At 37.2% G+C, this 24,069-nt stretch overlaps 1 protein-coding gene, 1 long non-coding RNA gene and 1 other non-coding gene across 4 annotated transcripts in view; 2 read left to right on the top strand and 1 right to left on the bottom strand.

Moving 5' to 3' along the window:
• Window positions 1-3,020: 3,020 nt before the first annotated feature.
• Window positions 3,021-10,980, bottom strand: LOC149106046 (uncharacterized). 2 transcript variants are annotated; one of them, XR_016209836.1, is made up of 5 exons: window positions 10,578-10,980; window positions 7,115-8,423; window positions 4,851-4,978; window positions 4,191-4,410; window positions 3,021-3,877 (listed from the first exon to the last, which is right to left on the bottom strand). It is a non-coding gene; the product is annotated as an uncharacterized LOC149106046 (long non-coding RNA). The 2 variants fall into 2 exon arrangements; XR_016209837.1 differs by having other exon boundaries at window positions 4,207-4,978.
• Window positions 5,254-5,326, top strand: Trnat-ggu (transfer RNA threonine (anticodon GGU)). Its single transcript has one exon. It is a non-coding gene; the product is annotated as a tRNA-Thr (tRNA).
• A 3,442-nt stretch (window positions 10,981-14,422) lies between the features above and the next one.
• LOC110067678 (uncharacterized) overlaps window positions 14,423-24,069 on the top strand; it is a 51,012-nt gene continuing 41,365 nt past the window's right edge. Inside the window, exons 1-5 of the mRNA XM_089298081.1 lie at window positions 14,423-14,887; window positions 15,011-15,044; window positions 18,778-19,146; window positions 22,461-22,628; window positions 23,486-23,566. Of these exons, the coding sequence (XP_089154207.1) occupies window positions 14,834-14,887; window positions 15,011-15,044; window positions 18,778-19,146; window positions 22,461-22,628; window positions 23,486-23,566 (706 nt within the window). The 5' untranslated portion in view covers window positions 14,423-14,833. The remainder of the gene's footprint in view (window positions 14,888-15,010; window positions 15,045-18,777; window positions 19,147-22,460; window positions 22,629-23,485; window positions 23,567-24,069) is intronic.

Below are 24,069 nucleotides of genomic sequence, written 5' to 3' on the forward strand. Positions count from 1 at the left end.
TTTTATTATTTTTCAGTTTTTTTTGATTCGATTTTTTTTGCCACAGTCAGTCACGTAAGACCTAAACCAAGTTTGTTGAACTGAACAACAACAGTTCTGTTGATAGAACATCTCAGTTTGATCACAGTCAGCAGTTCTTTCGGAGAACCCAACGATTTCTAACAGTTATACGACGCATCGATACTGTAACTCTTTATCAAGTGATCCTGCAATATTGCTATCACTCATACGCCCAATCATTGGCAAGCCAAAAATGTTAATCTTTATGGTATTAGTTTATCATAGAAACAGTAAAACCTCTGAAAAACATCTCTAATTTTAGTTTTTAGAGCTCAGTTATAATCTAAAACGAGCTCGGTGACCTCCACTTTTATTATCGATAATAAAAAATAGGGATCACTATCCTAATTTTGGAGTTATAAGCACTTAAAAATAATATTAAAGGCGCTGTAACAGGTTGTAATGTTGCTATGGTAACCTGTCATATAGTAAGGATGACCAACACTTGTTTACCAATGACTGGGCATTTGTTAATTTACATTACTGCAGGATCAAATGATTAAGAGTGGCAGTACTGATCCAACAAAGAAAGAGCTGGAAACTGTTTAAACCAATGTTGAAGCCTTCTTTTCCCCGAATCAACCTGCATACATTCTCTTATCCTGGGAACGTTATGTTTCTTTTCTTTTGGTAGCCAATAAGAGTAGCAGTTCTCATTTGCAATGCATTGTTAGTAATGACGATATATTATTAGTCCTCTCGCTTGGCATGACCTGATAGAGAACCGAAATGAAAGGATAGCGCAAGAGTGATTTGACTAGCGAAAAGTTACGTTCACGTAACTAACTTGTTTGAAGTATTGTCGTATAATATATAGATTTAGGCCAGCCTAAAAGCGGAGCTCCTCAGTTATTTTTCGGAATGTTGTTACTAATGAAAATAATCCAACATGTATGAGGTAAATTGCGAATGATTTAATAGTTTCAGCCGGAACTAGTATTACATCAGCAGATCGAGGTGTAAGATGGTGTGATTATGAAATATAGAGCCATGATTTCAAGGATTTCTGGGAAGCTACCAAAAATCTTGATCACATAACAGAACTGTCTTCTGTGCTTTTTGGTGGCATTTCTTGTTCTTTCCTACCTTATTCAGAAAGACAAGGCATTGTTATTACTCATTATATTCTTCCTTAGTTAACATGGGGACTCCCACACAAAAGAAGTTTACACATTTTTTAGTGCAGAGTGCACTATTGGGATGGTTATGGGGGTTGCCTGCCGCTAAGGAACTAAGGCGTTATGGCGCTATGGCGATAAGGTGTAAACTTTAATGTTTGTTTAATTAATTAATTTCAATTAATTAATTAGTCTAGAGGCAAGGAAGTAATGGGAATAGGGTGGGAAAGGTACATGTGTACTCTACGTAAAACACATTCCATCGCCGTCGCTTAACTTTGAACATCGCAAAGCTATATATTTGTTTCAGGTAACCCCTTGCTCTCCTTGTGGTACCATTCTCCTTAGAACAAAACTAATTTGCCCTAAACGCATGCGTAGATTAGTTAGGGTTCGTGGCTTCTATATTAGGTGAAGGATACATTGCATACGGAATCACGCACAAATGTTGACTGGTTTTCCTTATGGTAGAGCTCAACATGTAAGACGCATGCGTTCTAGCATTGTTAGTGTTATACACTATCTTTACACGCAGTATTTTATATATCGTGTCATGTGACCAAGGACGGCAGTTATTTTTCAGGTAGCGCCAGTTGTCCCTTTTTATTGCAAAAGTGAAACGTTACTGTGGCTGCGTAGCTTTTAGAGTTACAAACAGGTCGGTTCAACAAATATCATCTGCTGTTTTCAATCTACAATAGTGTGCTTGTCAGAGTTCAAATATATTGCTTCTCCTTAGCGACTTGTTTATTTCTTGCCTTAATTGTGTCTGTAAGAGAGACCAAAAAGTTCTCAAGTTAGTGGCGTTAATACTCCACAAATTGTGAATTTGTAACAAAAGAGACCAGGAAAATGCTCAAATATTGCTGCAGACGCCGTGGCACCTAATGAAAGCGCAAATTAATTTAATCAGTCTTTGAGGAGACTCATTCATATCGGCCAAGTAGCGCTGTTTATCTTCAATACTTTTCGTTGAAAAGCTTCTCAGCCATCAATATCGTTGTGTGTTAATTTTGAATTGTTTTATTGTTAACAACAAAGGTGGCAACAGAAAAAGAAAGTGGTATTTCGTGACTATCTGATAATTAAATTAGTTCTTGTTCATCGGTAAAAATTTGCATTTTTACTAAAACATCGTCTCTGTTCCGTTTCTTCATCACTACATTAGATATTTAACTTTCTTTCATTTATCTCCAAAAAACAAGGACATCTTCCGTATGTTTTGGAGAAAACAGGGGTTTTATATTACATGGCTTTGCGAGGAAAACAAAAGTATCAAGTTACAAAGTTGGCTTGAAGAGCTAAATTGTCACGTTTGCTGCTTCAGCGTATTGTTGAATTTAAAATGAACGAAAATCAACTTAAAGCACCAGTAGTAATTAATTTGTGCGTAATGTTTGGACCTTGAATGAAAATACAACCTTGAAACATACACACTGCAAAGGGGAAAAGCCGTAGCAGACTACCAAGTTAGACACAAACCGGAAGTGAACCGAGCAGGGGTGAGTACTTATGGGACTACTGTATCAGAGCTTTCAATTGCGCTCTGCACTATCTGAGATTGTCTCACTAGTTTTGTTGTGGGGACTGATTGAAATGCAGTGGTTACAATATACTCAGTCCCTGAATCTCTACCAAATGAAATCTCACAAAAATACCAAAACAGTATACATATGTGAAAAGTTGGAAAGTTTTGTTTTCTAACTTGTCCCCAAAGATACATTTAGCCATCTTCACTATTGTATGGAGTCTCCTCCTGCTGGAAGGGTTTTCAATAAGCAAAATCACCCTCGCATGAATGGTAATTACGATATTTTTTTTTGCTGATCATGAATACTTGCATAGGCTTCTAATAACAATTTTATTATTCAATTTCAATGTGATTTGTTCTTTTTCTCGACTGGCATTGTGGACTACAAGAGCTGCTATTAGGTTCCATTAATTAATTTTGCTATGATTAAATTATACCAAGAATTATCAGTAAGCTAAGCGGAAGTTATATTATGTACATGTATTTTGTCTGCACTACACAACCAAATGCACTCAAAGGTTATGAGGCATAGGTAGATTTGTCAGAAGAGCCCAGCATATCCAAGATATGTTTTGATTGACACATCAATTAAGATAATTTACAGCAAAATGGATAAAAAATACATCAATATCCTACATGCACCAAAGCCAGACATGGGGTTATAAGGCAATCATTTAAACAACAGATTGAAATAATTTATAAATTAGAGAACACTATTTCTACAACAGAATGGAACAAATTAACCTTATCGGACATTGCAAATGGCAAGGCTGTCTGTAGAATGTCACAAATTTCTCAACCCTTTCTTTCTACAAAAATGCTAATCCTGCAACTTTGCTTAAGACCCAGTTCTTCATTTCGTGTTGGCAAAATATCAATTTATGCCATGTCCAATGCAGATTATCACAAAATTGATTTAAAAGCTCAATAAATATCATTTTAAAGCCAAAAAGCCAATTATTTAAATAAACCATGAGTAAATTATCTCTAAGAAAAACTGATTAAATTAACAGGCACTTAAAAATAATTAGTTAATATGTGTTTCTTAATAATGTAATGCAGTGTTGCAGCTATGATATTACTACAAACAGGATGGGTTGCAGAACTGAACCTCCAAGTCAGTTTATTCAATGAACTTGGTGCAGAATTTATAATCCCATCAAGTTGTCTGTAAATACAGAGAAACCAAACAAAGCATTACAATCATAGGTAATGAATTACTGAACTCTTTTACATGTACTGTATGAACAGTGTATGTTCCATTAATATTGGGGATCTCTCAGAAGCTGCATCCATGATAAATTAATTTGTTCCCAGATGCATTTGTTTATAGAACTTTTCACAAATTAATATCTCTGTCATAACAGTGATCTCTGTGTTCTCCAACAATTAGTACACAAGAAAAAGACACTCAGTAAGATATTGTTTACAATAAAAATCAATGATTATAAGCAATCATAAGGACCTTAAATTTATATTACCTCAGAAATATCTCACCAGGCCATGGTTGCTTTGAAAATCGTTGATGTTTTAATACAGGCTCCCCATCTGTAACTTGTTCATATATTGACTGACAGGAACAGGCATGTAATTCCTTTCTTTGATATACAGTGTACTTCATTGTTAGTTGTTTACTGAGTGTTAGTAATGAATCAAATGCTAGGGGTTGGTACTCCAACTTTCACCGTGGCAGGCTCTGCCCTGAGATACAAAGCAAACTTACATAACTGTTATGAACTTCGCCACTTGCTTTCGAGAGCAAATGCAATTTGCTTCAAACAAGCAACTGGAACATTGAGGGTTACAACAATGTGCACAGTCCCAATCACAGGGTCATCCAGGCTGTTTGGTTGTACATATAACTGTACAACTGTATATGAGTTCAGCTTCCAGAAGAAAGTCAGAGTTTGTCAGGATAAATACTGATGTTCTTGCTTACTCAATGCATGAATGTGCAGTTCCAGAATATATTCACACCCAACACCCATTCATGGCCAGTCTTTAGAAATTCCAAATTAAAGTATCAGGAATCAAGAGCTCTAATAGAGAAAAAACCTCCATGTGGGGTATGAATCTTTTCTTGAAGAAAACAATGTCTGAGAAATCATTAATTACAAAATAATGTTTAAGAAACATCTTACCTTTCAGAGCATTTTGTAATCTACACTGTCTGGCCAGTTCATATACATGTATTTGACAAGTTGACACTGGGCATGTTTGTAAATTTGTGCACTTCAACATCACATTACTATGTAGTAGCACTGGCCAACTAAAAACAGCATAATTTGGTTAATTAATATACACTGTACATTATTAGGTTGAAATATTGGTGTAGATTGTTGCACATCAACAGATACAGAAACCCAGGCAGGCTTCTTCAGGCTTCTTCTTTCCAGTTGCTTAAATTGGAAAATTTACTGCGATGATCATACTTCACTTTCATCTACTACCGCAGTTCAAATATGAATTATTTCATATATACTTCACATCATTTCACTCACGGGAAGATATGAACTCAATTAATTGACCTCGCTCCCAATGTGTGGCTTCATAGCTCAGTTGGTAGAGCATCGCACCGGTATTGCGGAGGTCATGGGTTCGAATCCCGTTGAAGCCCAGGCAGGCTTCTTCAGGCTTCTTCTTTCCAGTTGCTTAAATTGGAAAATTTACTGCGATGATCATACTTCACTTTCATCTACTACCGCAGTTCAAATATGAATTATTTCATATATACTTCAGATACAGAAACTATTTGCACCTGAATCATAACGAGTGAAAAATCGTGCATGAGACATTTACATGTACATGTAACAGCCCTCCACCTCAGAACCATCACAGATATGATATGATATTTTTAAACTCTCTGAAATTTCAGATTATTCAAGATTAACATATGCACATACATCATCTGGGGCAACCCTAAAACACTGAATTTGGAAACCGAAATCCGGAATCCAGAATCCTGAACCAAAAACCAGAATCTGGAATCCAGATATTATGAATGATGATAGAAATAATTCACTTCAGCAATGTCTAATAAATAAATACATGTATGAGCAAAAATTATTTTGTTATTTATTTTCTTGGCTTTACTTCAGCCACAGACTGTAATTGCTAAAAAATTATTGACTAGTTCTGAACAACCCTTAGCTATATATCTGGCCCCGTTGTTCAAAAGCTGCATAAAGCTATCCATTGGGTACATCACTATCCAGTCAGGGTTACTCATTTTTTGGGTGGATAGAGTTACTCATAGCCTGCGAGCAGGCTAAATAGGTGTCTAGTGTTTTTCTGCATTGGCATGTCACCAAGAGCCTTCATGCGGCTTTGCCACTCACACCCCCAGCCCAAACACGAGAGCCTGCTCATAGGCTAGGTTACCCATCTTTTGTTCAAGCTGGTCCTGGTGAGAGCCCGGTTCTTGTCTAGATCAAATTGCTCTGAGAAGACTGGTGAGCAGCACATTAACAACAAGCTATTATAGGCTATTGCAGTGAGTTTCTGGCAGTCTTTTAGCATCTTTGAACAGCATGTGGTCTGATCTGTCAGCAAGTGAGAAGCAGACGGAAGTAAGTGTGCAACATTTCTACAAATTGTTTTAATATGATGGCCGCCAAGAATATGAAATGCTGATTTGTCACAGTATCAGTGTGGAAATTGTGTTAATCTGGAATTGGTCTCGTATCTGTTGGAAAAATCAAATTTCATATTTAGACCAGACGGGTTAGCCTTTGGACTTCGAAATTGGGGGGCGTGACCGTCAATGTACAGGGGGCTGCCACTGATGGATATCCTGTTCTCTATGACATTTTCTATCTTGTTCAGTATGTACTAGACATAAAGGATAAATTTATACTTCCGGTAAATTGAAGATCACTTATTAAACAAAATGGCAATTACCAGCAAGCTTATTTTAGACACTCTCAAGGTGCTTGGAGTAAAATTAAGACACACTTTACTGAGATTCTCATAATCATAGCCCTCACTAAAAATAACGGTTGCACGATTTCAACAGATGGGGAATTTTTGTTTCAAAAAAGGTTAAGTTTGAGGTCCTTTTTACTTGGCAGCTTACTTTTTACAGTCGAAAAGCTAAGCAAAACAGTTTTCGCGTATTTGAAGAACTTATTTTCTTTGATTTGCAGATTCCGGTTTCCAGTTTCTGGATTCTGGTTTTTGGTTCCAGATTCCGGATTCCGGTTTCTGGGTTTTAGGGTTGCCCCATATTTAACATATTGTTTGCTTCACATTCAGTTTACACATGGCTGTTATCCAGCATAGGCAGACTTATAAGTTTTCCTTCAAAAATATATTGCAACAACTATTGCATCTTTTGTTACCTATTCTTGCGATGAAATGACACAAAATTCAAGAACAAGAAGTCATAAGCATAAAACTAACTTACGTGGTAGTGCTTAGAGTTCCTCTTACTGTCTGCATATGCCGTCCATAAACTGATGCTGCCTGGACAATGTACTCATTATTTTTCTGATCACACCTTTTAAAACGTCACTGTTATATAATTTGTCCTGAAAAAGCAATACATGAAATGTTATGCCTTTGGCACTCACCAAATACCTTTACATGATGTATAATGTACACCATATCAACATTCACAATTCTCTTTACTTTCATTGTCACTCTTTTGTGTCAGTTTCCCTCACTTGAAGACAGGACTTCCACATTAGGTTATAATTTGCCTCTGGAATCTCTATGAATTCACAGGGAGTGATAACAATTAAATCAGGGCTAAAACTTAGCTTCAGTGCTTGGTCGCCACTTGGGCCAGTATCCCTGAACTCTTAGTGGCCCAGGCCAAAATGAAGTGGCCCTCAAATTTCCTCAACTAACATACAAAACATTTTAAAACCATTTTTACTTGGATAAATGACCCATGGCTTTTAACTTCGAACACTAACCATGGCCTTCCCTGTTTCCAACTGGTCTGAAATGACCGCTGTCTTTGGCTTTTCTCGCACAGTCGGTTACTCTCCAGAACATCGTCCTTGCTTTTGGCTTTTTTCGGCAGTGGCTGTTCACATCCAGAGAGGTATTTCCACATTTTGTATTCCAAACTCGAGCAGTTTGCCGATATTCGTGTTTCCAAATGTACCGCACAGACCTCTGGGTAAGTCTGGAGTCACGTGTCAATAAAATCAAAATGGCGTCTACATATCGGAGCGATCTAAAAACTCGATCACGAACGGCTTTAAATTTTGCACTTTAGAACTAACTTTTACTACAGATTGATGAACTTAGAGTTCAGGAAAGAACAGAAAGAAAAGAAAGGTACTCCAAGGAAAGAGCATTTTATTTCATCTTTATTGTTATCCTTTGCGTACTTCTCAAATCGTAGTCGCCCTTTGGGCGATCAAACCTCAATTCTTAGTGGCCCTGGGCTCTTTTTAATCGCCACTGGCGACCGTGCGACTGCCAAGTTTTAACCCTGTTAAATCATGACTAATTTTAGCAAAGGAGGTGTTCAAATGTCAGATTTTAATGCTAAGTTTATACAGTAACTTTACATTATTCTTCGTACATATATATAACCTCTCAATTTTTGCACCTATAGACAGAAGGTGTGCTGGGTGAAGAAATGTTCTAAACTCTCTGAACTTTTCCCCCTTACCTGTAATAGGATGACTATTATGAACTACGGTTTGTAACCAACACCAACATCAGGTTATGTATACACATGTATATTTTGTTGTCGTCTGTAATCATAAAAAATAAAAATTTAAAATCCTCCAGAAAGTTCATACTCAATAACACTGCTACATGTAGCACTGTTACTGGAAATCAATTTAAGTGAAACTGTTGAAACAGCTCTGCCAAAATTTTTCCTAGCAGTTAAGGCAGGATAACAGCATATACATGTAGCACACAGCAAAGGCTAGAGATACACACATGTTAGTTATCAGTTAGGATTTGGTGAGCTTTTGTGCTGTAGGTATGGTGGAAAATAATAGATTATCAGAAATGAAGGTTCCCGAGACATTTTGACAGCACTGAGAGGAATTAATATATAAATTCACAAAAGAAGGAGAAGTTCTTGCCCTGTCCAGTTCTCTGTAATAAAAATATCATTTACATATGAGTCATTTATTATATGTGGTTTGTGTTTAAAGTCGATATAATGCACACTCTGATTGGCCAATTCCAGTGCATTATTTACATTTACATGGTATACCTCGGTAAAACCATGAAACATTGCGTGCAACTAAAATAAAAAATATAAAAAATAAAAAATAAAAAGAAATGCCTAATTCATAACAATTTAAAATACTCAACACTAAAACGAATGTAATTATTTACTTGAAAATTATTCTCCCGTAATGCCCATGGGCCAATTACAGGCATGCTAAAAAGTCCTAACACAAAGTAAAAGGAAATTAAGAAAACTATTACTTTTTTCCAGAAAATTGTAGCGACTGAAGACAATGATGGAACACTCTGAGAGTGCATTCTATCAACCCAATCAGATAAAATTTAAGGAGAATAGAGAATTCACGAAGTTATATCACAAACGAATTGGTACAGGACAGGAGAAAGGAAACTGTACAGCCAGGAAGAAACTGAAACTTTCTTCGACCAGCAAAAAAGTATACATGCACAACAAAGAAAACAGTCAGTGACATTCATTTAATAAGTTAGTTAATAAAAAATTAGTGTGAAGAAGAGAGCAGAGAGAGAGAGAGAGTGGAGATAGGAGAGCGCTCTCTCCAACTAAATTGTGTATATATGTATGTAAAAGTTATTCTTATTACTGAGAAATGGTCAGGGCAAGAACTTCTATTACACTGTTCAATTTACCGAGTTAATTACTACTATCTCACTTTTTTGGAACATTTCCATAATAAGTGTAAATACCGCATTGGGGAATAACCTCTTATTAACAAAATAGGGTCCATGTACCCCCAACCAAAAGCAATGGCACAAATAACATGAAATAGCCAATCAAAATCAAAGCAGAGCTTTATTTGCAGACAGGATTGCCATGCATAATCGTCTACTCGACATTTTGGACTATATAAGCATTTCACCAAACCGAACTAATTGGACAGACAACAAAATAAAACGAGGAAATCTACATTATAAACACAAGATGCATATCATTACATCTGAGCTCGAGTATCAACAGCAAATCCCTTTTCAATGAACGGTGACCGAATAAAAGAGAGGATAAAGAAAATTCGTTTAAGCTTGCGGTGTTAAAGTTTAAAAATTATTCACGCTTAAATTTGAATATTACTGAGAGTCTGTATTTTTGCCGACGGCTTAATTTAGCTATGCAGTCATTTTATTGGCAGTAGCTTACCAGTCTTCAACCAATTTAACCTCGGAATTCACAAAAGCATTTCGCCAAACCGAATAAATTGAACTAACAAAACGAGGAAATCTCCATACTTTGTAATCACAATATGCAAATATTCACATAGGAACAAAAGTAAATTTAGCAAATCCTGTTCGTTTCGGCTTAAAATGGTTTGTAGACCTTTCTTGGTTCAGTTTTCAACAACAGGAGAACAAATTTTAGCAGTCTACGAAGCGGCAGTGCTAACTAACTCCGGCTGTGTTTACAAGTACGATTTTGGTTAAGCTTATTTTTAGACGTGAGGTTATAAGCTTAAATTGACGACGAAAATCGACAGAAAACTTAATTTGTTTACAACTTACAGCAACCTCCAAAGCGACCCAGGTGTTATTGTTTAGAGACGAGCGAAATTAAAACGATGCAATTTTTAAAATCTCTTACAGCATGGCTTCAAATAAGGAAGACTTTTAATGGATTCCAATTGAAAATAAGCTTATATCGCCGAGGAAACTTGTTAATTTTCATAACAAACGCAACAACAAAAGTCACTTACCGCAAGTTGGCAATTCAGTTCGGCCAGTGTAAATCTTCCAGGCAGAAACTTGCAGCAAAAGTTGTGAAGACTGAACTGAAGTTATATTTTCGATAGATCAACGAATCAACCACTTCTTTCCGCTACGTTTACTGTTTTGCTTAAGTGACAGTAATTCATCTGGTTCTAATCATCGTGATGCAGCTGTGAATATTCAGAGAGGTTCATTGACCTCGTCTAGTACTGTGGGCAATGCAGGGTCTGGCCAGGAGAGGGTTGAAGTCATGCAACCCTGTCTTAAAAATATTAAATCAACCTCCGCTCTCGTTTTTCTTTAACAAAAATCCCGCCAAGAAAAATGGCATTCTCCCGCTACCAACTGAGAGTGCATGCCTCTGTCAACCACATGCCATTAGGGACAGCGCCTCTCCCAACCCCAAAATGCATCGGGAACGAAAGAATATCGAGATCGAAATGTATTGTGGGCCAAAATATAATCAGACAGTGGGAGCCTGGTCTCTAAACGCCTGGTTAATTTCAGCTTTAAAACAAATTTTCTCGAAATATTTCAGAAAGGAAACACGAATTATCTCTTGAACGTCTCAGTCACAGAAATTTTTTCTCATCAGATCAGTTGTGCACCATGGTATTTATTATCTTGCAATTCATTGACCTATTTGTTACTAGTAAACGAACCTTAGCTTGTGTTGTCTATGTAGAAATTATATGTAGTTTCTTTAATTTGTTTAACAAGAATCATAACGGCTTGTAGTGTATTTAATGCAGTAATACAGAATTTCATACCGTAATCCCATTATAGTCCCACACACATACCAACATTGAAAGCCTGAAAATATATAATATAATATATAATTTTAAAGAGCTAGCGATGGAAAGCGAACAACCATCCTTCGTGTGTTTACTTTTATTAAAAAGTAATTTCCTTTTCGTTCAGAGTTATATTGTTCAGCTTTAGAAACGTGTCATGGACAGTCAAGATTTGCTTGACGACGATCTAAAAAGGGAACTATGTTTATTATTCATTACTGTTTTACCATTTGTGAAAGAAGACCCATTGTTACTTGGTTTGGCCCGGGTTTATACAGGAAATTAAATTGCAGTTCCACACTCAAATATTTACAGAGCAATATCGATCTTTGTGGAAGTGAACGTGACTGAGCTGAAGTAACATATCGCTTTTTTGAATCGTGAATGCATGAAATCATTCTTTCCAAAGCATCGAAACCTGACTATCGTCAGAATTTTTGTTCTAATATTATGAAAATAGCATCGATATGTCGTTAGATTGGGTTGTGGCAAGAGAGGATGAAGAGTAAGAGAGATATTCCCTATATAGGCCTCGTCTCAAGGTTTTCTCTCTCGCAAACTACTTTTAGATCACTCCCGGTTTCGGAAATTCCCGAAGGGTGTAGAATTAGCTAATCCGTCTGTGACGCGGTGACCTGGAAAGCCCAAGCAACTTTAAGCCCTCCTTTTTACACTGCACGAAAACATCCACGTAACAAGGGTTATATTATCCGCGGAAGAACTGGATACTAGATACCTAAAAACAACTTATATAAGAGTGAGAATAAGGCCTATACGGGGCAATCACTCTCTTACTCTTTATCCTCCCTTGGTCTATGACGGAATCCGCGGAACACCGCTGTCAAAAAAAAAAACACTTTTTAAATCCTCGTCCGTAAAGCGTGCTAAAATTATCGAGGAAGCATATTATAAACGAAAATAACCAGTATTTACTAGGTCACATCCCTCTACTACTTGTCATTCGCAAAATATTTGCATAATAATGAGGCGTCAACTGTTGTGTTTAAGACCTGATGTGTTTTGACTTGACATAACGTTCATTCTGCAGACTGATGGAGTTTTAGATTGATCATCTCGTTCTATATCCGCAAACTGTTCGATCGCGAAGACTAATGAGATTGAAACTTCAAAATATGTCTCACTGAAAACTTTGACATAAGAAAGAATGATACTCAGCTGTTTCGACAAAGGTTGTCTCACAACAGCACAAAAGCGCACGCGACAATGCCGATTGGTATTATGGGTAGTAACAGTTTGGCGCGACTCGGTTGAGGCCACGGCATTTAGCTAGGAGGAAAGAGAAGGCATGAATACACGTGTTTGTACTGTTTCCTTCTCTAACGCTGAAATACCTTGCGCTTCAATCAATCAACTGTAAAACCACCGTCACCAATAATAACTTTCGACATTGTCGCGTTCGCTTCTACGCTTTTGTAAGACAACCTTTCTCGAAACAGCTGTAAATAATAAAGACAGCGGAAACAAACGGTCCTTTTATACAAGTAAAGTAAAAATGCAACTAAAGAAGGAGAATGTCTTACTAAGTGCTTCTTCTTCTAAACTACCGGTTAAAACTCGGCAGTTTGCCCAAAAATAGTTTCCGGTGAAAATTAACTTTGATGGCTTAGTATCTTTTTCACAACTAAGATGGTGGTCAACTTTGAAATGTAGTCTTGCCTGAATCGATCGTCGAGGAATGCGATGTGTTGCACCGAGGCCTGTCTTTACTGACCACTAAAACACACTAGGTCTACTAACACTACACGAGGTCGTTGAATTAAGTTAATAGGAACCTAAAAAGTGATACTGTAAAATATCATACAGAGTTGCTAACATTTCCAAATGTGACCCGCGCGATAAATAGGGAATAGACTGCGCAAAAACTATTCCATGTTACTATTTGAATACTCTTTTCCTATATTATATTCAGATAGTTTCTTTAACGTTGAATTTTAAACCCGCCAAGCTGATTAAACTCCTTTCTATTTTTGGAAAATATGCTTAATTTGCTTGTCCTGCTGGTGTTAATAAAACTTTGCGCAAATCCACCGCAAGGAACTCGTAAACAAAGTCTTTTTATTCATCATTTTCAAGCTCTTTGCAGCTGGATTAAGAATAAAATCTCCTAGGTGTCTCTCCACGTATCCTGCCAAGTCTGATTTCTGTGTGCATCCTTACTCAACACCATGATAGCCGTATAAATGAAATGTTTAAACCACAGGATTAAACACTTTTTATACATCCATATTGAAAATTCTTAAAACCAGAAGTCATTGTTCATTCTTGTTTATATTATTCAAATTCATTTTCATATCCCTGTCGCCTCAAAATTTAATAAAAAAAGCGGTTGGTCCAGGTTAAAAAAAGACTGAATGTCGCATATCCAATCATTAGCCTATCTGCCAAGTTCCGTTTGAAATGAAAACCTGTTTTATTAACGAAGACAAGTTTCATTTGTCATAAAAAGGACTCTACTTACTACGAGTGATTTGCATAAAAACTAAACATTTGTAATACGTTTAGTATCCGGGATACGAAAAAGGTCTATTTTTCAACTCCTCGAGAGTTTCAGCCGACTAATGACTTGAACACTACAAGGAAAATATTGTAGTGTCAATTTCTAAAACACTGCGGTCAAGATATCGTTTCGTCTTTGAATACAGGCAGCGGAGTGAAGGTGTTTACACAGGATTTGGACAGTTCTCGGCATTTTTGCTCATATCAAACACAAACTTCCGCAAGCAAAAAAAGATTATCATCAGACCAAAAAGACTTACAATCGTGAAATGATGCGGAATTGGAGAAATGGTATTGTGTTTCACTAGGACAAATTGGATTTATTAAACTGTGCAGTACCATGCGAAGCTTATCAGGCAGTATTTGTCAGCCCTTAAAATGGGACTTTGGCCAATATGTATTTTGTTAAAGAGAAAATTTGCATATGAAGGCAGGATTCTTGATTAGGTGAAATTATGCTAAATAGTCTATTGACAATGGAAACACATTTGACAGATAATTTTGCTCTCATAACCAACGAAATTTAGTTTTACCAATAACACTTTGCGTCACGAGTTAGAATCCTCTTAACTTTTTCTTCCAGTGCCGTTAAAATAATTGTGTCATATTGAACTTTTAAAGCCGCCAATAATTTTCCTCTCAGACGATTCCAGAACTTCGTTTGGGGAAAAAAGCTAGACTTGGGGATTTTCTTCCTTGGACAGTTTTATGTCATTTTGTTTGCATTTTGGAATTTGAAATTTACAAAACAATTTTAGGCAGGTGCAATATGTTTATCTTGTGTCTCACATGAGATCTCTAAATGCTCGGTGGTAAAAGTATTATATTTGCTAATGGGAAGCGCTAACTATTAATTTAACACCCCGCTTTTGCGCGGTATAGCCAAGTTTCTCTTCTTTGTTCGGAATTTTTTGGCAAATCAAAGTGTTAAAATGAAGCTGGGACTGACGTTGTTGTCTTGTGCAGTGTTCTACACCGTTACCCAGGTTAGTGTGCTGCCTTCTAAACACTTGGTACTGTTGCTCGTAAGTTTTGTTTGGTACGTACGGATGGAGTGATAATTGAAATAGCAATTCCTAAGTCACGTATTGTTTTTTCGGTTTTCGCAGGATTTCCTCTATGGTGTTAATGCAACCATAAACAGTAAGTATTCTTCTTTATTCAGTATAGAAGGTTAGGTTTTGCAATATTGTGGACTTTAATGCTCGATGAGATTATTAAGTAAAGGGTATTCTCAGTGTGGAATCGTTGATATCCTTGCCCTTCTGCGCGTCTTGTGCCTAGGTTGGGTAATCCGGCGATTCGTTGATTCTTATAAGCGTAGGCTATTCATTTATTGACGAAACCTCAAACAAGTGAAAAGGGAATAATCATCAACGCTTCGTACATGTAGATGAGACATTGTCCTCCTTGCAGCTTGTAAAAGCTGAATCATAGATCTTGTTTGATATTTGCTAAAACAAGTTCAATGAATACGTACCACGGAAATAATTGTAAAAAAGGCAAAACCCATTTATCGCTGAAAATATTATACATTTCGTTTATTTGCGAACTGAGAAGTGTCAGTGAGAGAAGACTTTAGTTAATACCACAGGTGGTACTGATGAAATGTCAACTTTTTCATGAAACGTGCTGTATTCGATCTCATGGTTACGGCTAGAACAATATGACAGACTCTAAACAGGAGTTATCATTGCAAACAACGATCCCTCGTTGGACACTGTTGGCAATGTTGTTCTCAGCACTTTTGAAGCGGAAAATACATGTCAGCAAAACGCACATAAAAATTAGTAGCGTCCCCATATGCAGTATTAAGGCGGGGGTACACCCAAAATTTGCTGGAAAATTCAAAATTTTGTTTTTCTCGGATTTTGCATCTTTAGGTATTTAAGTTTACTATGGAGTAAGAGTTTATGGCGGTATTTTTTCTTTTATACCTTTGCGAGCGATTTTAAAATTTCCGCCTCTGTTGGCCTTGGTATCACCCAGCACGTGGTACAATTAACTGTTTGGTATCAGCTTACAATAAGCTTTTGGGGCATTAAACATTTTTTTTCACAATCTTTGGCTCATAAGCTTTCTAGAAATATATAGTTTGCTATAGTTTGGAATAATATCTTACATGTGAAAATTGTTTGAAAAATGGCCTGATTTTTTGGGTGTACCCCCACCTTAAGATAGAAGTATGGCTTATTCATGTCCTGACTTTAATTCCGTTTTCCTTTGACAATCTCGTGGATTAGAGCAGATCAATCCACATGGCATTTTATTGCGGAAATCTTGCCGATCATTCGCCCTTAGAATTGGTTTTTTACTTTCTAGCTATCTGTCTGCCTTGTTGACCTGTTTAAAATTTTGCTTCTTTGTACGTTTTGAAATTGATTTTGCCCCGTTGGTCAAAACACAACCCGTTAGGACAACTTTTTCTTGCTAATTATGCAAAGCGTGCATTTTATGAAATTTTTAAAACCTGACTTACTTTTGACTGACATCCTCAATAAGACAAACTCAAGTATTGCGAAATTACTTGGAGTGAGTCCATATTCAATTCAAGCAGGTAACCATGTTGTTTTATTAAGAAAGTGAAGCGCTTAAAACTGGGCATTTTTTTTCTTCTCACCGTGAGTCAGTAATAATTGAAACACCATTTCTATCTAGATCAGTTTAAATAACTTCAGCGCCAAAATTTTGGCATTCAGCTGTATACATTGACAAGATAAAACAATGAAGAGAAATTCTAGCCCCCTGAACTTTCTTTAACAGTGGGCGGTAATTAAAAAAATTTTCAGACAGCAGACAAAAATAATGCATTATAGATTTCCTCGCCCTCTTTACGCCTTATGTTACGGCAATAGCAAATTTTAAATTACCGAAAAGCACTTATGTAGATAGAGCGAAACAGATTCCTGCAAAATAAAGAGTGAAGACCTTTCACTTCACTTTACTTTGGTACAGTCATTACTGTGTTGCCGTGGGCGAACCCAGTCATAAAATGCGAACGGGGCTGTCTCCTACGTCGAAAAATGGCTAAATTGCGCAATCGCTTCCCAGATGACATTGTGTGTGCTTTGTTTCCCTCGCGCCTTTCGAACGACAGAAGAATCTATTCTTGGTCGATCAGAAGACTGTTTGTGCTGCCAGTTTTTAGAGTGGAAACGTCAGGTTGACTTACCAGTGAAACAAGTGCATTCGGAGTGAACTTATTTCGACTGTTATCCAGTACTGTTGGTCGACTGGAAGAGTTTATATTGGAAACCTTTAGAGTGAAATCTTCCCAGTGACTTAAGTTAGTGCATTTTATCTGCGGCTATTTCGCTACACAGATGAATTCAAGAAATGTGGAATCGGAGAGGTACAGTGATTATTTCAATCCAATGCCTGATATAAGCAACGATACCTTCCTGAGGAAACTGAAACCAGATAACATAAAGGAAATCATTGGAGCCATGATGCAGGAACACTCAGTTGAACTTAGATTATATTTTAAATATTTTCCCTGGTAATTTGTTCATTGCACGTAATTATGAATTTTGTTGGTTGTATTTTGAACTTGTTCGAAGCCTGGTATAATTTAGTGCACTGTTTACAGTCATAGTTGTGGAACTTAGCAACGGAATTGACACTCATGATTTATTCAAAGTGAGAAACAATATGGTCAGTGGCGATGACATGCGAAGAAAGGTACACAGTTGTCTCTTACTGAGGAAAGTTACATAAATAAAGAATCAGAAAAACAATTGAGAGCTCGATATGATCAGTTTATTTCTTCTAAATATGTTGCTGTTAGCCGGCTTAAGTGCAAAATTTACTGCTGGTGGTGGTGGGAGCGAGGGGGCGGGGGGGGGGGGGGGGGGAACGGAGTAGAAATACTCCTGGTTTCATTTTACAGAAGTAAACCAGAAATAACCACAGTCCTGATGGGCCGCTTGACTCGTATGCAGACTCTTTTATGTAAAATCGTTATACGCCTTAAAATTCCACATTTGCTATGGAGGCAGTCATTTTGTCTAAACAACAAGTACATCAATGAGAAAGGTAACTGCTTGAATTTAACACATCAACATTGACAAAACCTTCAGCTTTTCCTTGATTCTCAGTTCATATTTTTTCTGTCTTCTATTTTGCAGAAATTTCACTATGTATAACATTATTTAACTGAACCTAAGATATACCCTTGTAATATCTAGGTTTCCATGCAGCATATACAATTTACCATTTCCTTTTTCCAATTCTGAAATATTTACTTATCATAAATGCAACCCTGTTACGCTTCCTAAAGCGTCTTGTTTTTGATGTTATGTTTTCAACGATGCCTAAATTGTGCTTCAGAAAGTGGAAAGTGCGCACTAAAATACGGAAGAAATGTTTGGAGCAATCTTTGAAATTCATTTATCTTATCTATCTAAACAGAACAGCCATGATGTTCCCCTCATACAGTGAGGACACTTGAACTATGAATATCGGAACACTTGTCTCCATTTTTGGTTACTATAGAATTAAGTCCTTCATTTAATGTACAAGATTTCGAAAGAGTAGAGTTTTTAGTGTAAAAATGCGAAATACCTTGTTAATATGAAGAACCCGCATTCTTTCGTCAAAAAAAAACAATGTACAAAAATGTCAATTGCTAACCTCCCTGTAAAAGAAACATTTTGACGAAGTACTTTCTCGTGGTTAGTAGAGTTAAAAGCTCATTTCAGAGGTTTTTAAGTACCGTTCAATACTGATCTCAACACCGCAACTCAATTTGAATAACAAAGAACATAGAAACCCGTTTTTTAATATTTTTGTCAAGTGTGAAATGCTTTGTTTGTTTTTCTATATCCTAAGACGAAGTTGAATGTACTCCTAGCTCAGATTCTTCGTTTCGTTTCAGATGGTAGTCTTACACTTAACAGTAGTGAAGTTCTTGAGATCAACACGACTGCTCCGTCCGTTAACTGTTCATCGAGGTGCAATTATAACGCATCACATGAAAACAGAAGCTCCTCAGGTTACACTTTTCCAGTTGCCGTCATAACATTCACTGATGACATTGTGTTCGGGAGTGGTTCAATAGTTAAAGTAGTTGGGGAGTATGCTCTTATTATAAGAAGTCTGCAAGGGAGCATTGATATACAAACTGATATCAACATGACTTGCGGGGAGATGCGGCTCAATACAATATGTCTTGGTGGATTCACACAGTCAACAGCGGGAACGTTAGTTGGTATTAACTCGGCTTCAAAAAAACCAGTATATCAAGGTAAGGGCAGCATTCTGATATCTTGTTTACTCTTTCAGTTGTTTCTCTTTTGGATGTAATATCTGTTCATGACATTTATAGGATGCTTTATGGTGTTTTAACAACGCCTTCCTGACCTCCTTTAAGGAATAATAGTAGCTAGCTTGCCATTTTATATTTTTGATCAAATTAACGCAATGATTACTATCTAGCTACTATCCGTCTAATCACAACAGAGAACCCTTCGCTTATGAAAGTTTGCGAAGTTTATCCACCAGGTGATTAAATTACAACAGGAGCCATAATCGGGGACGGAGACCGTAAGCGCGCGCCATTTCAAGTATTGGGGTCGTCCCCATGATATGGGACAATAATTCTATTTTTAGAACAAATTGCGCCATCACCTGCGGCACACGCGCGTGCATGCTGCGAGGATTTTTGCGCATGTCGCGCGGGTGAAATGGCGTCCGAAATTCCCGAAATGTTTCATGTTTTTGCCCCACAACTCAACGCGTTTACGTCTGTTGGAGTTTTGCTTAAGTTTTTTCGTCGTAAGCTGCTCCAGTTTGAGTGAAGTAAGACAGTGTCGAATTTAGGTATGTTCCGCTGTAAGCTTATATATATCGCTGACCAAGTTGTTTTCCGACTGATGCTTCTTTTACATGAGCTGTACATTACTCCACTTTAAATTTCACATATGTTGAAGATTAACAGCTTTTCCATTACACAGCAAAAAACTAGCTGGATATATTTAGATATAGCAGAGCTTCAGGACTTCAAAGTTTCATAGCTCCTCTTGCCACACGCTTGTCAGTCTATCGCGACCGAAAAGTAAAACAAAATAATTGCTAGTTTGAGTTTCGCTTGAATTGTAAGCAACGCTTGATGTTTCATCGAGGCTTAATAACTTTACGTCCGTAGATACTACTCAGTTTTATTCGTGTAAAAATCCAGTAAATTCTGTGTTGTCGATGAATGAGAGCGCCCGCCGATGCGTGTTTTGTACAGTCAGTAGACATGACAAATTGTACTTCCGCCGCACTTTCGTGTGAAAGCGTACATCGAACTCAAACAATAGCTCTATAGTTTTTAAATATGTTTAAGATTGATAAATGTTTGAGAACATATTAAAAGCTAAGCTGAAAATATGTGAATAAAGCAGAAACAATCAGCAGAGTTACGATGACGCTTTCTTTAATCAACTTGGAATAACGATTTCGATTTTGTTGATCGAGTTATAAAAACTCCTTGTCTATTTTCATTTTCGCAGTGTAAAACTTCACTATGCTTATGTTGAAGAAACACACATGATGTTAGTAGCCTTTTTTACATTCGTGAAATTTGTTGCAGCATCTCAACACAAAAGATAACGAAAGAAATCTTTGTCAAGATTTGTTGACAATTGAAAACACCGACTCGGACTTGAAAGTGCACGAGCTGCACTATGCAAATGAGCTAATTGTACGCGTCAGACTTTCCTTTCAAAAATCTTTGCAAACTCCCCAAACAAGCAGAGACAATAAGAAACCATCAAAACAGGTTTGGGTTATGATTAAACATGTCTGAGAAACTCACAAATTAACTCGATACCAGAGTAGAGAGTTTTCTTGCTATATTCTTAAGCATACGCGTGAGCTTACAACTAGCGAGAGCAGATCTTATTATTCATTCCCAACGCGAGATTGAAGTCTTGTTTTCGACCCTGAAAAACCCACCTTTTCCGTTAGCTCAGAGCATTAAACTACATATAAGCGCCCTGGTTCGTATTCCCTGCCTTATTCCCTGCCATCGCTGTGAAAAATACGCAAGAGAATCTCTAACTCTCACCATTTGATCACGCAACGTGACAGCATCCACGCGAGAGCCCCTGACATGTGTGTGAATCCGCGTGGATATATGACGTCAGGATGTCGCAATTTGTTCTAAAAATAGAAAAATTGTCCCATATCATAGGTGCGCGCGAATCCCGAGACTTACGGTCTCCGTCCCCGATTATGGCTCCTGATTATAATAGAAAAGGGGTCCTATTAAGGATTTTCTGGGTACGGAATATTCAGATTAAAAAAAATTGACGGGATATTGTATGTTTGGGGGACAAATTAATGGATTATGGGATATTTAGAAGGGAATTGTTAATTTTAGAAATTAATATTAACGGATACGGGATATTCAGGCCCAAAACTAACGGAATATGATGTAATCAGACCACCCCCCTTCCAGCTCCCGTAATGGGGCCTCTAAAAAACGAAAAGGATGAAAAGATGTTTGTTAAAAATCTCGTATATGTTGGCATTTATTAGTATGCTGGACATTAATATTTCACTGCATTAAAATAAAACGAACGGAGCCACACAAATATTTTTGGGACTAATTTAAACTTTATTTAGTTCCACACATGGGAAATATTTGTAAAAAGTGAAAAAATACCATGTCCTCAAGTCCAATTAGCGTCAAAATTCAAACCTTCTACCCAAAATGTTTTTTTGGTGAAGACATTTTAAATGTGTCACTAGTTTTCTTTAAAACTGTTACAGTAATTTTTACTTTGAAATTTTTTTAGAAAAGAGGACTTAGCCATTCCCTCTTTCAGAAAAAAAATGAAGAAACAAAAGTACAGGAAATCTATTTTCTCCTCGATTTACGAAACGCAAACCAAACGTTGTATTCTAAGCTGTTACTGAAGAAAATATGCGAAAATAGTCAGCTCCAGGTAGCATAACCCAGGAATATAGTCCAAAACTTTCTGAGAAGCACAAGAAGCAGTTTCTGGTGTTTTTGGGCGACTGTGATTCTTTAAGGGAACATTTCGCGGCTAGTGCGATGCTTAAACTCCGGGTCGCCGACTTCTAAACAGGGAATCACTGAACAATGATTCAGCCGGAAGACGAGTTTCAAGACGAGGAATTAGACAAGACGGTTTTACGTTCCAGCAGCTTATTAATCGATAAAGCAACAATAACGCTTCAATTGCATGCGAGTCACTTTCTCTAAGAAATCATGCGATTTTGCGTATGCTAACTTGATTACCAAAATTGGCTAACCTGTAACCCAAGTGTTTTTTTGTGTATTCCATTTCTGTAGCATAGCTTGTTTTATTTTTCTGTGGCTAAACTTCAATCCAGAAGAGTTTTGTCTAGCGAACTATAACCAGAACCTAAAAAGGGCGTAAAAGAACGGTCTGATTACTCTAACATAAATACCTAACCTCTAAAGACCGTGCCCACGTGATTATGGCTCATAAGTCTGTACGTTATTGTAGTTACATCCCCATGAAAGAGAAAAAAAGTAGGCACTAGTTCTCCCCCACCCCTGAATTTTTTTAAACGTTTTTACAGGTCTTGGTCCTGGAGGATTACGCAACATAGGAAATATGCAATCTGTTCTTAAAAACCAATGTGTACCTGGCTCAAGCCATGGAGGAACGGGGGAGCGGGGGGATAATTTTATAGCAGGCTTACCATACGATAAAGACAGTATCACATCATTATTGGGAGGAAGCGGAGGTGAGACTGTGTCATTGTCATCAAGGATTTTTCCGTTGTGCAAATTTGCCAAAAGCCATTTGCCAAACACTCAAACGCCAGTTCAGACTTCATCCGACCCATCGATTTGTTTGTTTGTTTGTTTGTTTATATATTTTTCCATTCTATTTTTCCGTAATTGAAATTAAAAGCGCTAAGGTTTTCATCGCCACTAAACAATTTTCTATCAGTTATTAGTAGAATTCTACTAGTATACTAAAGCAAATGCTGTAATTTGATTGGCTGAACCATTGCGCAGTATTAGCCATTAGTGTGCAGTGGCTTGGTGTGGCCAACAAAATTGCAACGTTTCCTCGTTCACTTGTTTTTTAAGCTGATCGCTGACCAAGTGCTGGTTTTCGATTGGATCGCGGGCTCATGTCAGGTTAAACGGGGCCGGGATGTTCGGAAGCCGGTTAACGCTAACTCAGGATTAAAAGTTAACCGAAGCATAAATTTTTCTTGTAGACAAATATTTTTCGCTGCTTTTGTTTTGTGTATTTTGAGATTGTCAAACTCAAAACAGAAGGCCAAACCAAATACAGAAAACCTGACCGCAAAGTTACAAAACTCAAAAGAAAATTCTCACTTATCCTGGGTAAGCTTAATCGGGCTCGGAACAACTCGACCCAGGAGCTCCGCTTTTAGGCTTGGCTAAATCTCTATATCAGAAACACGATTTTAGACCAATCAACACGCGTATTTTCTGTGGGCTATTTTCTAAATGCTTGTCCCAAAAATTTAAACTAAACCATCCTATAAATCCTCTTACCTGAAAACTTGTTTAATGGACCTAATATGTGGCTCTTGCTGTTAATTGATCTGTTCTTTTATCTCAGGTTCGTGCGTGAAGAACCCCGGAAGTGTTGCTGGAGGCGGAGCCATAGAACTTGTAGCCGAGGATGGAGACATTATAATAGGTAATGAATTGACCAATTTCGATATATTAAAATTTAGCCTAAAAAAATAGACGTCAGCACGAGGCTCTGGGGAATAACTACAGAGTTTGTGGGGTTTATTCCCTGGAGCCTCGTACTGAGGTTTTTTTATGCTGAATTTTAAAATATCGAAATTGGTCTATTGATATATTTAAATTATTTCAAGCGAATGTGTTGCCAAGATAAAATGAGTTTTGTGTGAAAGATGACACTCAATCTGTAGATCTCGTAGAACTTGAAATAAGTATATGGCATTTTTTTTTTTTTGTATATAGCATTGCTTTGTAACAGAATAAAATTTTGGGCCGTGCCCACTCTAAAAGTTCCATTGCCGCGCACAAACCATTATAAAAATAGCTTTGGCTATAGTGTCGCCATTCTTTGGAACAGTCCTCCTTGCGACTTAAGGTGGCTCCATAGGGTAATCATTTATGGCGTTGCGCGCGTAAGTGTTCTGTTTTGAATGCTGTTTTTGCATTCGCCTT

Source organism: Orbicella faveolata, unplaced genomic scaffold, assembly GCF_042242905.1.
Source record: "Orbicella faveolata isolate gen_17 unplaced genomic scaffold, um_ofav_v1 contig_3, whole genome shotgun sequence".
In the NCBI taxonomy this organism is placed as follows: domain Eukaryota; kingdom Metazoa; phylum Cnidaria; class Anthozoa; order Scleractinia; family Merulinidae; genus Orbicella; species Orbicella faveolata.